The sequence below is a fragment of the Oncorhynchus masou genome, chromosome 1 (assembly GCF_036934945.1).
Source record: "Oncorhynchus masou masou isolate Uvic2021 chromosome 1, UVic_Omas_1.1, whole genome shotgun sequence".
NCBI classification, from domain to species: domain Eukaryota; kingdom Metazoa; phylum Chordata; class Actinopteri; order Salmoniformes; family Salmonidae; genus Oncorhynchus; species Oncorhynchus masou.
Window position 1 is genome coordinate 40465162 of NC_088212.1, and position 14234 is coordinate 40479395.

Consider the following 14234-nt stretch of genomic DNA (forward strand, 5'->3'; position numbering starts at 1 on the left):
CTATTATAATCATATAATTGATATAATTGAATTTTGTGTTAATCCCTCCATGTTTCCTCAGGTGAGGTGGCCACCAAGCCTTACTGCAACGGCCGTGGTAACTTCAGCACTGAGACCTGCAGCTGTGTGTGTGAGCCCGGCTGGAAGGGACCCAACTGCACCGAGTCTGAGTGCCCCAACTTCTGCCAGGACCAGGGGCGCTGCATCGACGGCAAGTGTGTCTGCTTCGAGGGCTTCTATGGAGATGACTGCAGTATGGAGCTGTGTCAGGTGGACTGTGGGGACAACGGGGAGTGCATCGACGCCATGTGTATCTGTGAGGAAGGCTTCACAGGGAACGACTGCTCCCAGACCAACTGCCTGAACAACTGCCTGGGGCGTGGCCGCTGCGTGGACGATGAGTGTGTGTGTGACGAGCCGTGGACGGGCTACGACTGCTCCGAGCTCATCTGCCCCAACGACTGCTACGACCGCGGCCGCTGCGTCAACGGAACCTGCTTCTGCGAAGAGGGCTTTACAGGAGTGGACTGTGGGGAGCCTATCTGCCCCAGCAACTGTAACAACCGCGGGGTGTGCGTCAACGGCCAGTGTGTGTGTCACTCCGGCTACAGCGGGGAAGACTGCTCCAAGCTCACCTGCCCCAACGATTGTACTGAAAGAGGCCACTGTTTCAACGGGAGGTGCATCTGCGACCCAGGCTTCGAGGGAGTGGACTGTTCCATTTTGTCCTGCCCAGACAACTGCAGCAACAGAGGCCAGTGTGTCAATGGAGAGTGTGTCTGCAATGCAGGATTTGAAGGCGAGGACTGTTCTGAAATCTCTTGCCCTATGAAGTGTCTGAACCAAGGGAGCTGTGTGAACGGAGAGTGTGTGTGCAGTAAAGGCTTTGCGGGGGACGACTGCAGCATCAAGACCTGCCCCAAAGACTGCCTGGGACGCGGCGAGTGTGTTGATGGCCAGTGTGTGTGCTTTGTGGGCTTCACAGGCAAAGAATGCAGCGAGCTGACTTGTCCCAACAACTGTCTGAACCGTGGCCACTGTGTCAATGGCCAGTGTGTGTGCAACCAGGGCTTTGCTGGGGAGGACTGCAATGAGAAGACGTGTCCCAATAACTGCCTGGAGAGGGGTTACTGCGTGGACGGGAAGTGTGTGTGCTTCGAGGGATTCCAGGGCCTGGACTGTTCTCTGCTGACCTGTCCAGGAGACTGCGAGGACCAGGGGAAATGTATGAACGGAGTGTGTCTGTGTAACGAAGGCTTCATCGGAGAAGACTGCTCTGAGGGTAAGAGACACAGAGTTGCGTCCCAAATGGCACCCTATTCGCTTTATAGTGCACTATGTTCGGGGATGTAAAAAACCTAAGCAAAAATACGTGAAAGTACTACTTAAGTCGTTTTTGGGGTATCTGTACTTTACTATTTATATTTTTGAAAACTTTTTCTTTTACTCCACTACATTACTCCATACATTTTCCCTGACACCCAAAAGTACCTGTTACATTTTGAATGCTTAACAGGACAGGAAAATTGTCAAATTCACACACTTATCAAGAGAACATCCATGGTCATCACTACTGCCTCTGATTAGGCGGACTCACTAAACACAAATGCTTAATTTGTAAATGATGTCTGAGTGTTGGAGTGTGCTTCTTTTTTTAAAAGAAAATCGTGCCGTCTGGTTTGCCATACATAAGGAATATGAAATGATTTATACGTTCACTTTTACTTTTGATACTTAAGTATATTTTTGAAATTACATTTACTTGTGATACTTAAGTATATTTAAAATCAAATACTTTTAGACTTTTACTCAAGTAGTATTTTACTTGGTGACTTTCACTTTTATTTGAGTCATTTTCTATTAAGGTATCTTTACTTTTACTCAAGTATGACAATTGGATACTTTTTCCACCACTGACTATATTTGACTAGGGCCAATACGGCTCTGGTACATAGTAGTGCACTATATAGGAGAAAGAGAGATCTTTTGGTTGATGAGAGTATTGTTTGCTGTGATGTCATTTGTTTATGTTGGCTGATATTTTTAAGGAACATTTCCACATGATGACATTCATTGGAATGCTAATGTGTCTGGCCTCACAGCATTGTTTATATTGCTTTAAATTAATAATATTGCGGTTTAATGTGGTTGTCGAATGATGGCATATGGGTTGAAGTTTTCCACTGGCTTCAACATGGAGAATTGATGATTTGGTTGAAGTTAGGTCATGAGTCGCCGCAAAATAACTCAGATCAGAGAAAAATGTCAAATTATACTGTTAAAGCCCCCTCCCCCCCCCCACCATTGAACTGTAGTTGTGTTGCTGTAATTTTCATACAAAAAATATTCACTTAGCCTATCTTGACATTTTAATTTCCTTGCTTCCAAAAAAACAATTATCACTTCTAAAAAGATGACTATGTCCCCCAACATGTTGTTGTTTTGTGTCTCTCCAGTGTCTCCACCCAAGGACCTGACAGTGCTAGAGGTCACCCCGGAGACAGTGGACCTCTCCTGGGTTAACGAGATGCAGGTGTCAGAGTACCTGGTCACCTATGTGCCAACCGGCCTTGGGGGCCTGGAGCTGGACATGCGTGTGCCTGGGGACAAGAAGACTGCCACCATCAGTGAGCTGGAGCCTGGTGTGGAGTACCTGATCAGTGTCTTCGCTGTTCTCAACAACAAGAGGAGTGTCCCTGTCAGTGCCAGGGTGGCAACACGTAAGTCAGGAGTAGCGTAACTTTGACCCAGGATGCTGACCTTGGATCAGTTTAGCATTTTCCCCACTAATGGTTAAGGTTAGGATTTGGGTAGGGGAAGCCGTTCCTAGATCTGTACCTAGGGTCAAATTCACCCCGGAGCCATCAGGCACCTCTGCGGTGCCCACTTTCGGACATTCTCTGTCTCAGCAGGCACTCCTGATAAGGCTGACTAAAGTCTGACTGAGACTGTCCTAATATGGACACTGTACAACCTTAACCGTTGATGCCTGACTGCTATGGGTAATGCAAAAAATGCCATTCATTAAGGGCAGTCAATAAAAATCCAATGTAACTTTTAATATCAGCAAATTGATTACAGGGCTAATGCGAAAATCTGTTGCCAATGTAATTTCATTCAATCACTCATTTGTACCTGGGATGGTGCAGTTTTTCAATGTTGCCCTTGATCTACCCGTCATTGGAACCAGCTGGCCGTGAGTCCATGTCTGGGTCTCAATGGCGCCCTATTCCTTATAGTGGACTACCTTGACCAGAGCCCATAGGGCTGGCTCTGGTCTAATCAGTGTACTGTATAGGGAATAGGGTGTCATTTGAGATGTAGCCATGTGCTGGGTGTCCTGAGGGTTAAGTAAACAGAACATCAAATATGGTCTTATTTGTCCGTCTCGTCCTCTTAGATCTTCCTGCGCCTGAGGGTCTCAAGTTCACATCAGTGAGGGAAACTGCAGTGGAGGTTCAGTGGGACCCTTTGGACATCCCCTTTGATGGCTGGAACCTCATCTTCAGAAACACTGTGAGTTAGCAACAGTAGATCCCTCATCTTCAGAAACACTGTGAGTTAGTAACAGTAGATCCCTCATCTTCAGAAACACTGTGAGTTAGCAACAGTAGACCCCTCATCTTCAGAAACACTGTGAGTTAGCAACAGTAGACCCCTCATCTTCAGAAACACTGTGAGTTAGCAACAGTAGACCCCTCATCTTCAGAAACACTGTGAGTTAGCAACAGTAGATCCCTCATCTTCAGAAACACTGAGTTAGCGACAGTAGATCCCTCATCTTCAGAAACACTGTGAGTTACCAACAGTAGACCCCTCATCTTCAGAAACACTGTGAGTTAGCAACAGTAGACCCCTCATCTTCAGAAACACTGTGAGTTAGCAACAGTAGATCCCTCATATTCAGAAACACTGAATTAGCAACGGTGGATCCCTCATCTTCAGAAACACTGATTTAGCAACAGTAGATCCCTCATCTTCAGAAAAACTGTGAATTAGCAACAGTAGACCCCTCATCTTCAGAAACACTGTGAGTTAGCGACAGTAGACCCCTCATCTTCAGAAACACTGTGAGTTAGCAACAGTAGATCCCTCATATTCAGAAACACTGAATTAGCAACGGTGGATCCCTCATCTTCAGAAACACTGATTTAGCAACAGTAGATCCCTCATCTTCAGAAACACTGATTTAGCAACAGTAGATCCCTCATCTTCAGAAACACTGATTTAGCAACAGTAGATCCCTCATCTTCAGAAACACTGATTTAGCAACAGTAGATCCCTCATCTTCAGAAACACTGTGAATTAGCAACAGTGGACCCTCATCTTAAGAAAAACTGTGAATTAGCAACAGTAGATCCCTCATCTTCAGAAACACTGCGAGCAACAACAGTAGACCATTCATCTTCAGAAACAGTGTGAGTGGGCAGCACGCCCCTCTCCTGTCTCCCATGGTGCATTGCATGTTGTTAATGGAGCTCTCTCTACCTATTCCACAAGGAGGAGGTTGAGATCTTCAGAAGCCCACAGCCTATCATTATCCCTGTTTCCCTGTGGAAGAAACCATATATGCCCCATAACAGGACAGACACCCACTTCAAGCTTCAGTAATTGCCCTAGCTATGTGTCTGCGTCCCAAATGGCACATAATTCTCTATATAGTGCACTACTTTTGACCAGAGCCCTATAGGTCTATGGGTCCTGGTCAAAAGTAGTGCACTATATTGGGAATAGGGTGTAGGGTGCCATTTGAGAGGGAGATTATGTGAAACAGGGTTAGTATTTCATGGAAAAATAGTTTAGCCGAGACAGTATCCAAAGACTGTTTTCCTTAAGTCTCTAAGTTTAAATGTGACTGAATGTTATGCGAGGCTTCTATTGACAGCTCTAATGGCCATGTACTGCAGCCATGAGGCACAGAATGATTATTGTTTCTAAAAGCTTTTTTTCCTTTCAAGAGCCTATGAGAAATAGTCCTAGGACATGAAAGCCACAGTTAATTACATTCAGTTCCCCCCACACACCCTACTATAGTTCCACCATCACAGACTGGACCCCTGAGTATGATGTGGCTGACCTATTCCCACACCAAGGGAGTGTCCCAAATGGCTCCCTACTCTCTATATAGTGCACTACTTTTGACCTGAGCCCAATTGGCAGTGGTCAAAAGTAGTGCACTGTAAAGTGAATAGGGTTTGGGAAGCTGCTCAAGCCTAAGCTTGCCTTTGAGGTGGGTAATGATAGATACACTCGATAGATAGGTACTTAATTAATCTCCAAGGGGAACTGTGCCATTCTGAAACATGCCATATCATTTTAATGATTGGCGTTGTTTGGTGTCGGCAGAAAGAGGAGAACGGGGAGATTCTGAACTCCCTGGGCAGCCCTGACACCATGTTCGAGCAGTCTGGGCTGGGACCTGGTCAGGAGTACGAGGTCAAACTGGAGGTGGTGAAGAACAACACCAGCGGACCCCCGGCACGCAAGAACGTTTTCACAAGTGAGTGTATATCCATTTGTTTACAGGACAACAATTTACTCCTCCAGGCAAATAACTTGTACCTGAAAATAACTTGTACCTGAAAATAACTTGTACCTGAAAAATGTACCTGAATGTAGAGCCTGACTAGATGGTAGCTTATAGGACGAGTATATCCACCTGGTCGCACTGTGATACCCAAGGTTTACAGAATCATATATACAGTAGGCCTTTGATTTAATGCCTCAAGGCTTGACTGTCTTATCTCTGAAGAAGCTTTGAATTAAATATTCAGAATTCATTCAGAAATTGTTTGTTTTTTCATGCCTGCCAATGGTGGCTACACACAATTAAAGGTAAATAACTAATTCAAAATATGGAGAGCTTCACACAGGGACCTGCCAGCATCAAGTCTACTGTAATCCTTGTATTCATGACATATTTGCATGGGAATAAGCCATAAACCCCCATTACGCCATTCTGACCTCCTGCATACATTTTTAAATATGATTTCCATCAATACAGACAGACTCAGAAGCAGCGTTCAGCTGTCAAAGTTACACACAGAAACACATTGTCACATTGATCCAATAGATTTCTTGAATATCCCCTCTCTTCCTGCTCTGAGATTCTGTCCTAAATGCCACCTTATTTCCTATGTAGTGCGCTACTTTTGACCAGGGTCCTATGGGACTAGTAGTGTACTATGTAGGTGACAGGGTACAATTTAGGAGGATGCAGTCGGACAGTCGGTCCAAGGCATCCTGAAGTTCCAACGTTGAGTGATTAGCTCATTACTTTTCATATCATCGTCTTGATTTACTAGAGGCAGTAAAAAGCCATCACTACCCCCTTGGAAGGTTTAACAGTTATGAGGAAATAATATCTCCATCAGGGTGCTGCTATCAAGGCTAATGGCTTGTATCAGTGAGAAGTACTTTGGGTTTTGGATCAATAGAACTACAGGTTTTGGGGTTGAAACTATACTCCAACTGCCAGCTTGGTTCCCACCAACCCTCTTACCAGCCAAGCTATTTTTAGGTGGCTCACCACCAACACATTCGAGACTAGTAGTCTTCGGGAATGGTGTTTTATTATATATATATGTTTTAAGATTTGTGGAACATTTCAGCACTGAAATGGGATCTGAACAGAGTGAGCTTTTCACGCTGCCCCAGAGAGTTCTGTAACAACCAATCAGAATAAGGCAATTTCAATATGCTCAAGAAAATGTTTCACAAGGTTCTCTACTAACCTTTATGGCCTCACCTCCATCCCAAAGCAAGGTCAGGCTCTCTCTGCTTATTTATGGTTTGAAAACAGCCCCCAATTTGCCAGAGTAAACGGAGCAAGGCAAGGAGAAGCCATTAGCTACCTGACGTTCTCCTCTTATAGACCTCCTCTTTAGGATCGGATGGGTAGTTTATAAGTTAACGCATTGACTGTCACTACTATAGGACTAGTATTTACAACGTGTGTGAAGTCTATGGAGCTGTTGAACAATGGAACCTGAGCACCACACTGGGTGGTGTTAAGCACACACACACACACACACACACACACACACGGATGGGGTTTCCTATATCTCCATATCACTCAGGGCTTTTTTATGTCTGCCATTAACACACATTGACATACTGTAGTGGGATTTGCATTCTGGGGGTCTAATTGCATGGAGTGACCCCCCCCCCTCCCCCCATGGTGTGTATGTGTGTGGGATGGAGGCACCACTTAGGAGACAATCACAACCCTGGAACCGCACACATGCACGCACACACTCGCGCACAAGCACACAGCCAGTCTCATTGGGGGTTAAATCTGTGTTAAGCTCCAATGCAGGTTCCATGTCTTATCTCCCTTTTGCAGAAGGTTTGACTTTCCTGAAGTTGCTGAATGTGACAAATCAATTCCATCACACTGTAGGGAAAGTGCCTTTCATGCTCTAGGTTTTGATGTGTACTTACATGAACAACCGCATGCATGGATGCATACTAGAAATTGCAGTGTTTTCAAACTATTACTGGTAGTACATGCTCTCACTATTCATATTCAACCCTGTAGCAAAGGTTCTGATGAGAGCTCACACTCTCTAACCTGGATTCCAAGTATCTCTGCCCGATCCTTGACGTCTTACCTGGGCACCTGCACCCAGTACCACTTCCTCCCTTGTCCAGTTAATTCCTAAATAGGCAACCTGCCTTAATTTAACAACCAAACCCCCTTCTCTGGCCTACGAACCTTATGAATGCTTACTAAATGCTTATTAAATGTGATTCGACCCAAATAGCACCATATTCCCTATATAGTGGACTACTTTTGACCCGGTACCATAGTGCTCAGTCAAAAGTAGTGCTCTATATAGGGAATAGCACCCCACCCCCTTTTCTGGCCTCCTCTCTCTGCAGAGATCGATTCGCCCAGAGAGGTGGATGTGCGTGACGTAACGGACACCACAGCGCTGGTGACCTGGTTTCTGCCGGTGGCTGTGGTGGACGGGGTGAGTGTGACCTACGGGCCCAACGACAACCCGTCAGACAGGAACACAGTGGAGCTGTCCTCCAGCGACACACAGTACCACCTGGGCAGCCTGAACCCTGACACAGAGTATGAGGTGTCTCTCATGGCCAAGAGGGGAGAGATGACTAGTGTGCCTGTGTCTGAGAACTTCCTAACAGGTAAGACACGAGCAATGTCCCAATTGGCACCCTATTCCCTTTACAGTGCACTACTTTTTCATCAAGGCCCATTATTGCTCTGGTCAAAAGTATTGCACTATATAGCAGGGTTGGGGTCAATTCCAATTTAATTTGAAATTCCAGTTACATTTTTGATTTCACTCATGAAGTGGAGAATGTACATTGAATTCAATTTGAATTTCAACAATCGTCAATTTACACAATTGGAATTGAATTGTAATTAGACTGTTTGAATTAGAATTGTAAAAACATTTAATCTTTGCAATTTCATTTAATTGATATTTGTATATGTCCCAGTTAATATAATGAATGCAGTATCAAAAGTTGACTACATGATTTGTTTAAGTCATTTCAACGTGTATTTCTATATTTCCAGTACAGCAAGGCTGTCTGAACAGATCATCCTGAAAGCCTGAGAGAATTCATTTGAATTTGTAGAAGTTCTGGGGATAATATTGAATCGGGGAATGAATTATTGGAATTACCTAAAATTGGAATTGAAAGGAATTGAATTATCTCAGAATTCAAATAATTGAATTAAATGGATTTTACAGGGATGGAATAGAATTAGAATTTAATTTGTGGAATTGACCCCAATCCTGCTACATAGGGAATATTTGGTTCCAGGTTCCATTTGGGATGCAGCCAAGGAACCTGGCACAAGCATTTCATACAGCACTAGGGATGCAAAATTCTGTTTAAAAAAAAGTGGTCTGTTCCCACTCCGACTGATCTGTGACTGGATGTGTTCCAGACCTGGATGCCCCGGGGGATCTGCAGGCGGTAGAGCTGACTGACGAGAGCATCACTCTGGAGTGGAAGAACAGCCAGGCTAAAGTAGACAACTACCGCATCAAATACGGCCCCCTCTCTGGAGGAGACCACGGGGAGCTGCTGTTCCCTACAGGACCCATGGACACCACCCAGGCCAAGATCAGTGGTAAGTGATCTCATTTGAATATCTGTAAAACCCTGGCGAAGGCAGAGGGCTCAAATGCGTTAGTTATATCAATAAAGATGTTATTTTGATCTACTTCAACTGCCCTCCAAGAGTTTCTCTTCCAGACAACTTCCTCTTCACTTCAGTTAGCTCCTCAGTTCAATCGGCTTTGTTGGAGAGCGAGGTTGTGGCGGTGTTCCTTTCCCTTTGGTAAGACAGAACCCCTCCCACTAGTCCAGAGTTACAGGATGCTGTGGTGGTGCTAGTCTCGTTTCCCACACTACTGGAAGTGAGGAAGTGAACTGTGCTTCTGGTACAGTTTCAGTTTTTGGATACTTTTGTTTTCTTTGAGTTTACATTAACTCATTAACTCTTTAAAAAAAACGATTGAAAAAGGATTTCTTTCAATGTGAAAACGACCATGCTATCTGTGTGTAAATGAATAGATATTGTTTTTCAATGTAAACGGCGGCGGCGCTCTGCCAACTATTCAGCCGCCAAGCATTTGTGGTCCTCTTTCAAAAATGTTCTGCATTATATTCAATGCACTTACAGTATTTCCAAATGGCCTGCTTTGTTTTTGTCTCGTGAAACGTTTGCCCGGTCACAAAAGCCCCCCAATTTATTAGAAAACAGCTAAAAGGAGAGTGCATTTGGGCTTTAAATTGAAACAAGCAACAGTGTTATTCCATGTGAGCTCCATCCTGGTCAAACAAGAAAAGCAGGGAGGGCCTTTTTTCATCCACATGCATCGGCTTCCAAAATGCATCATGCTTTGAGGTGGGCGGACAGACGTGTTTTTCTAAACCATGTGCCACTGCATTGAAGGATTAGGCTCCCTACCTGAGAAAAAAAGAAAAAAGATTCCAAACCAGTAATTGTGTCTTTGTCTGAGGCCCATTCTTTGTCCTTGGGAGGCCCATCCCCTGTATATAAGGCAGTGCGTGCATTCCAAATGGCATTCCATTATCTACATAGTGTTTTACTCCCTACATAGTGCACTACTCAAATAAAAGTGCACTCTGTAGGGAATAGGGTGCCATTTGGGACACACCCAGTGTTTCTATTTAGCTGACTGACGTCCCCCTCCGCTCCTCTCTGATCCTCACACACCTCAGCACTTTTTTCACACAGTTATTATCTGTAATTGCCTTCACGCTTGTGATTTTATTGATAATGAGTTTCCTCTGCATTAGGTGTAATTTCATGCTGCAAGACTCCTGGTGCTTGGCTGCCTAGTGACCTCTGTGGGAGTTAATAAAGGAAATAAGGGCAGTTGGACTGAGGGCTGTTAATTGCACCGCACACAGCGATCTCGAAAGCCTCTTATATCACAGCAAATGTTGTTTCTGGCCCATAGAGAGCCTCTTCTAGAGCCATCAGTGCAAATAGAGGTTCCAAATACAGGTTCCAGGATGAAGAGGCTGAAACCCAATAATGCTTGAATCTCTTTTAGGCAATTAAGACCTTGAAGTGCTTGAGTCTTTTTCATTGTTGTCGAAGCTATTAGCTGCAAACAGCTGAGTGTTTTTCTATTACACTATTTTCATAGATCAAAACCTGATCTTTGGTCAATACAACAAAAATATGTTCCTCATACTCTGTTTGCACACATCCGGTATAATATGTGTTATTTGTCTGTGTGTTGTGTAGGCCTGAGACCTGGGACAGAGTATGGGATGGGAGTGACTGCCGTGAAGAGCGAGCGCGAGAGCCTTCCTTCCACCACCAATGCCGTTACAGGTGAGATCTATTCACTTTTACTGTATTGTAAATAAATACATTGTGTTGTTTACTGTCATGGATAGTAGTAGGAATCTACTAATTATAATTCCCATTCAACTATTTACCTCCTACAATCCACAAATAGCTTTCTCCACTTGTCCTGCACTACAGTCAGACATCCTAGTCTTGTTAGCCTGAAATACTCCTTCCATATTTCCTATTCTATATTCTATATTCTCCTTCTATATCATGTATTCTATATTCTTTGTCTATTTCATATTCTTTGTTCTATATTATCCTTCTATGATCTATATTCTCTTTCTATATTTCATACTATTTGTTCTATATTCTCCTTCTTTATTCTAATCTTCAGCATTGGATGCGCCTAAAAACCTTGAGGTGGAGTCTTCCACTGAGACTCAGTTGGTGCTGGTGTGGCAGAAGCCGGTGGCTAAGATCGACAAGTACAAGTTGCTATATGTGTCGGCCGACGGCTACAGGGCTGAGTTGACCCCCTTCTCCAATGACATCAAGTACACCCTGAGGAACCTGACGCCTGGCATGCTGTACACTATAACCCTGACCGCTGAGAGGGGACACAAGCAGAGTGGCACCGCAACCATCTCAGCAGCTACAGGTCAGTGAAGACTCTAGCCTTGGTCCCATACATAGAATTAGAATGAATAGAGCAGGTATCCCCATTCAGGTCAGTTATGCCATAATGGGAGGACTGGCGGCCATATTGAGTGTCCCCTCATTCTATTTACAGTATAGGGTCCCATACTGCAGTAGCCACAGGTCACTGTGGACAGAACCTCTCCAAACCTGGTCCCATACATATCTTTTTATGGTCTCAGAATGTACAGTATGTATACGAGCCACAGGTCCGTGTAAACAGTACTGTAATTGTCAAGCTAGAACTTCAATTTAATTGACAATAACTGTCATGACAATGACGGGTTGGCAAGAGCACAAGCTAATCTGGAACGAGGCTAACAGTACACCTCTCCTAGCCTGGTTCCAGACTGTATGTACAGTGTCTGACCTAACTCTATCTTCATTGGCTAAAGCACAAACAGACTGGACGACTAGGCTACATCTCTTCACATGATGAGTTTTAGAAAATAATTATGTTAGGCTATACCTTAGCACTACCCCTATTCATCTTCCAGGTATATTAACTATCAACAATCTCTTACTGTATCTTAAAAAGCTATAGGAGGGATTTACACTGTCCATCATCCATGTTGATTTTGTATAGTAGGGGCATGGAAGAAAGTTGTTTTTTTTATTCTGTGAGAATGAGTTTGGGCTGTGTTTTGTGAGGTTTGGTGCTGTAGGGTTTTTTATTATATGGTTTTGTACTGCAGGCTTTCGTACTGTAGGACCCCAGCCCTTTTCTCATTAACCAAAGATTCAGTTTTGCTCTCGAGGCCTGCAGCCAAACCGAGGCAATGAATTGAATTCATTGTTACCACTTTTCTGTCTGTCTCTGTTTCCCCCCTCAAGCCTTTAATTTGACTGAATGTGGGTTTATTTAACTTATTTTACTGAAACTAAGGAAAGAAAAAGAAAAGATGATTGTGATTTTTTTTGTTGCTAGCCCCAGTGGTCAGGGTGCTTCCAAACCAAACATTTGAGAAGAAAGTCCTCCACTTATGTAACAGGGTAGCCATTAATGTGTATGGCTATGGGCAAAATTGAAAACGCTGGGATGGAAAACGCTGGGATGGTTCAGAATAACTTTATTTTGTTGAATCTGTGTCCCATGCTGCCAAGGTGCAGAATAGAGGCAGTGTGTGTGTGCTCCATACAAAGCTCATTCATGTGATAATTGTTGGAGTGAGCCCATTCCCCTGTGTTTTTTTTCTGTGATTTGACTACGATGAACTGTGGGTCTGTCAGATAAAAGGACACATGCGGGAGACCCTGCAAAAACATTGTGTCTCCGAAATTAACACTCCTCTAATCCGCATACAGCATTCGTTCCTCCGACTGTTTTATCGTCTCCAGACGGGTAATGCAAACACTAAGCATGCTGCATGTTAGCAGGGATATAAAGGGATTGGACAAGGGGGGAGGGGTGCGGGGGTTACCCCCCCCCCCCCCCCAGGTCTGGGCGCCTTACTTGTACTTGTGTTTGACAATCATCAGGCATTGAAAGGATTACAAGAATCTGAGTTCAAGTGTTTGGAGACCCACTGGAGTGAGCAAATAAGAAACACATACCTCTGGCGGGGAAAAAAACACTCAGGAACAGCGGTTCTGAATTTTGAGACTATTTCAAATGCTGAGACAGTATTATTATCAATGTCCCGGTAACTTGAAAGTACCAGATCCGTCCAGCAGTTAGAAATGTACAGGAAGATCAGGAGACAATAAACCTGCAGTTTAACCATCATTTAGGCTAATCTGCAAATTCAGGGACTCACCGATTTGTGGGGAGCCTTTGTGTAAATGGAAAACCCAGGCACAATGAGAGAGAACTGTTTGATTGATCATATCTTGAGAAATAGTCAAAGGAGCCAATAACCGGATTGGAATAATAGAATAAACACATCAGCATGTATTGGCTTTAGTGGACCTTCACACACCATACAGACTATGACGTATAACCCTAGAGTGTAAAAAAGGCCTTATTAATGCCTTATTAAGATTCTGCTGTACAGAACCCTCTCTATTCTGTTCACCCAGCTCAATGTAACATTGACTGGTTTAGGCCAGGGTTTCTTAAACTATGGTTTGGGACCCAAAGGTGGGACCTGAGCATGTGAGCCAGTGGAGGCTCCTCAGAGGAGGAAGGGGAGGATCATCCTCCTCAGTGAATACATTAAAAAAAATTGTAAACAGATAAAACTATACAAAATATACAAAAACACATATAAATATATATATAAACTCAGCAAAAAAAGAAACGTGCCTTTTTCAGGACCTTGTCTTTCAAAGATAATTTGTAAAAATCCTGTTTAATGTTCAATGAACCATAAACAATTAATGAACATGCACCTGTGGAACGGTCGTTAAGACACTAACAGCTTACAGACAGTAGGCAATTACGGTCAATGTTATGAAAACTTAGGACACTAAAGAGGCCTTTCTACGGACTCTGAAAAACACAAAAAGAACAATGCCCAGGGTCCCTGCTCATCTGTGTGAACATGCCTTAGGCATGTTGCAAGGAGGCATGAGGACTGCAGATGTGGCCAGGGCAATAAATTGCAATGTCCATACTGTGGGACGCCTAAGACAGCACTACAGGGAGACAGGACGAACAGCTGATCGACCTCACAGTGGCAGACCACGTGTAACAACACCTGCACAGGATCGGAACATCCGAACATCACACCTGCGGGACAGGTACAGGATGGCAACAACAACTGCCCGAGTTACACCA

At 44.0% G+C, this 14234-nt stretch overlaps 1 protein-coding gene across 4 annotated transcripts in view; it reads left to right on the top strand.

The window, feature by feature from the left end:
• Window positions 1-14234, top strand: part of tncb (tenascin Cb) — a 50891-nt gene that overhangs the window by 13814 nt on the left and 22843 nt on the right. For all 4 annotated transcript variants that reach the window (XM_064971619.1, XM_064971611.1, XM_064971626.1 and 1 more), the window contains exons 3-10: window positions 62-1282; window positions 2457-2720; window positions 3401-3516; window positions 5347-5500; window positions 7885-8154; window positions 8930-9115; window positions 10769-10858; window positions 11214-11477. In XM_064971619.1, coding sequence (XP_064827691.1) covers window positions 62-1282; window positions 2457-2720; window positions 3401-3516; window positions 5347-5500; window positions 7885-8154; window positions 8930-9115; window positions 10769-10858; window positions 11214-11477 — 2565 coding nt within the window. The remainder of the gene's footprint in view (window positions 1-61; window positions 1283-2456; window positions 2721-3400; window positions 3517-5346; window positions 5501-7884; window positions 8155-8929; window positions 9116-10768; window positions 10859-11213; window positions 11478-14234) is intronic.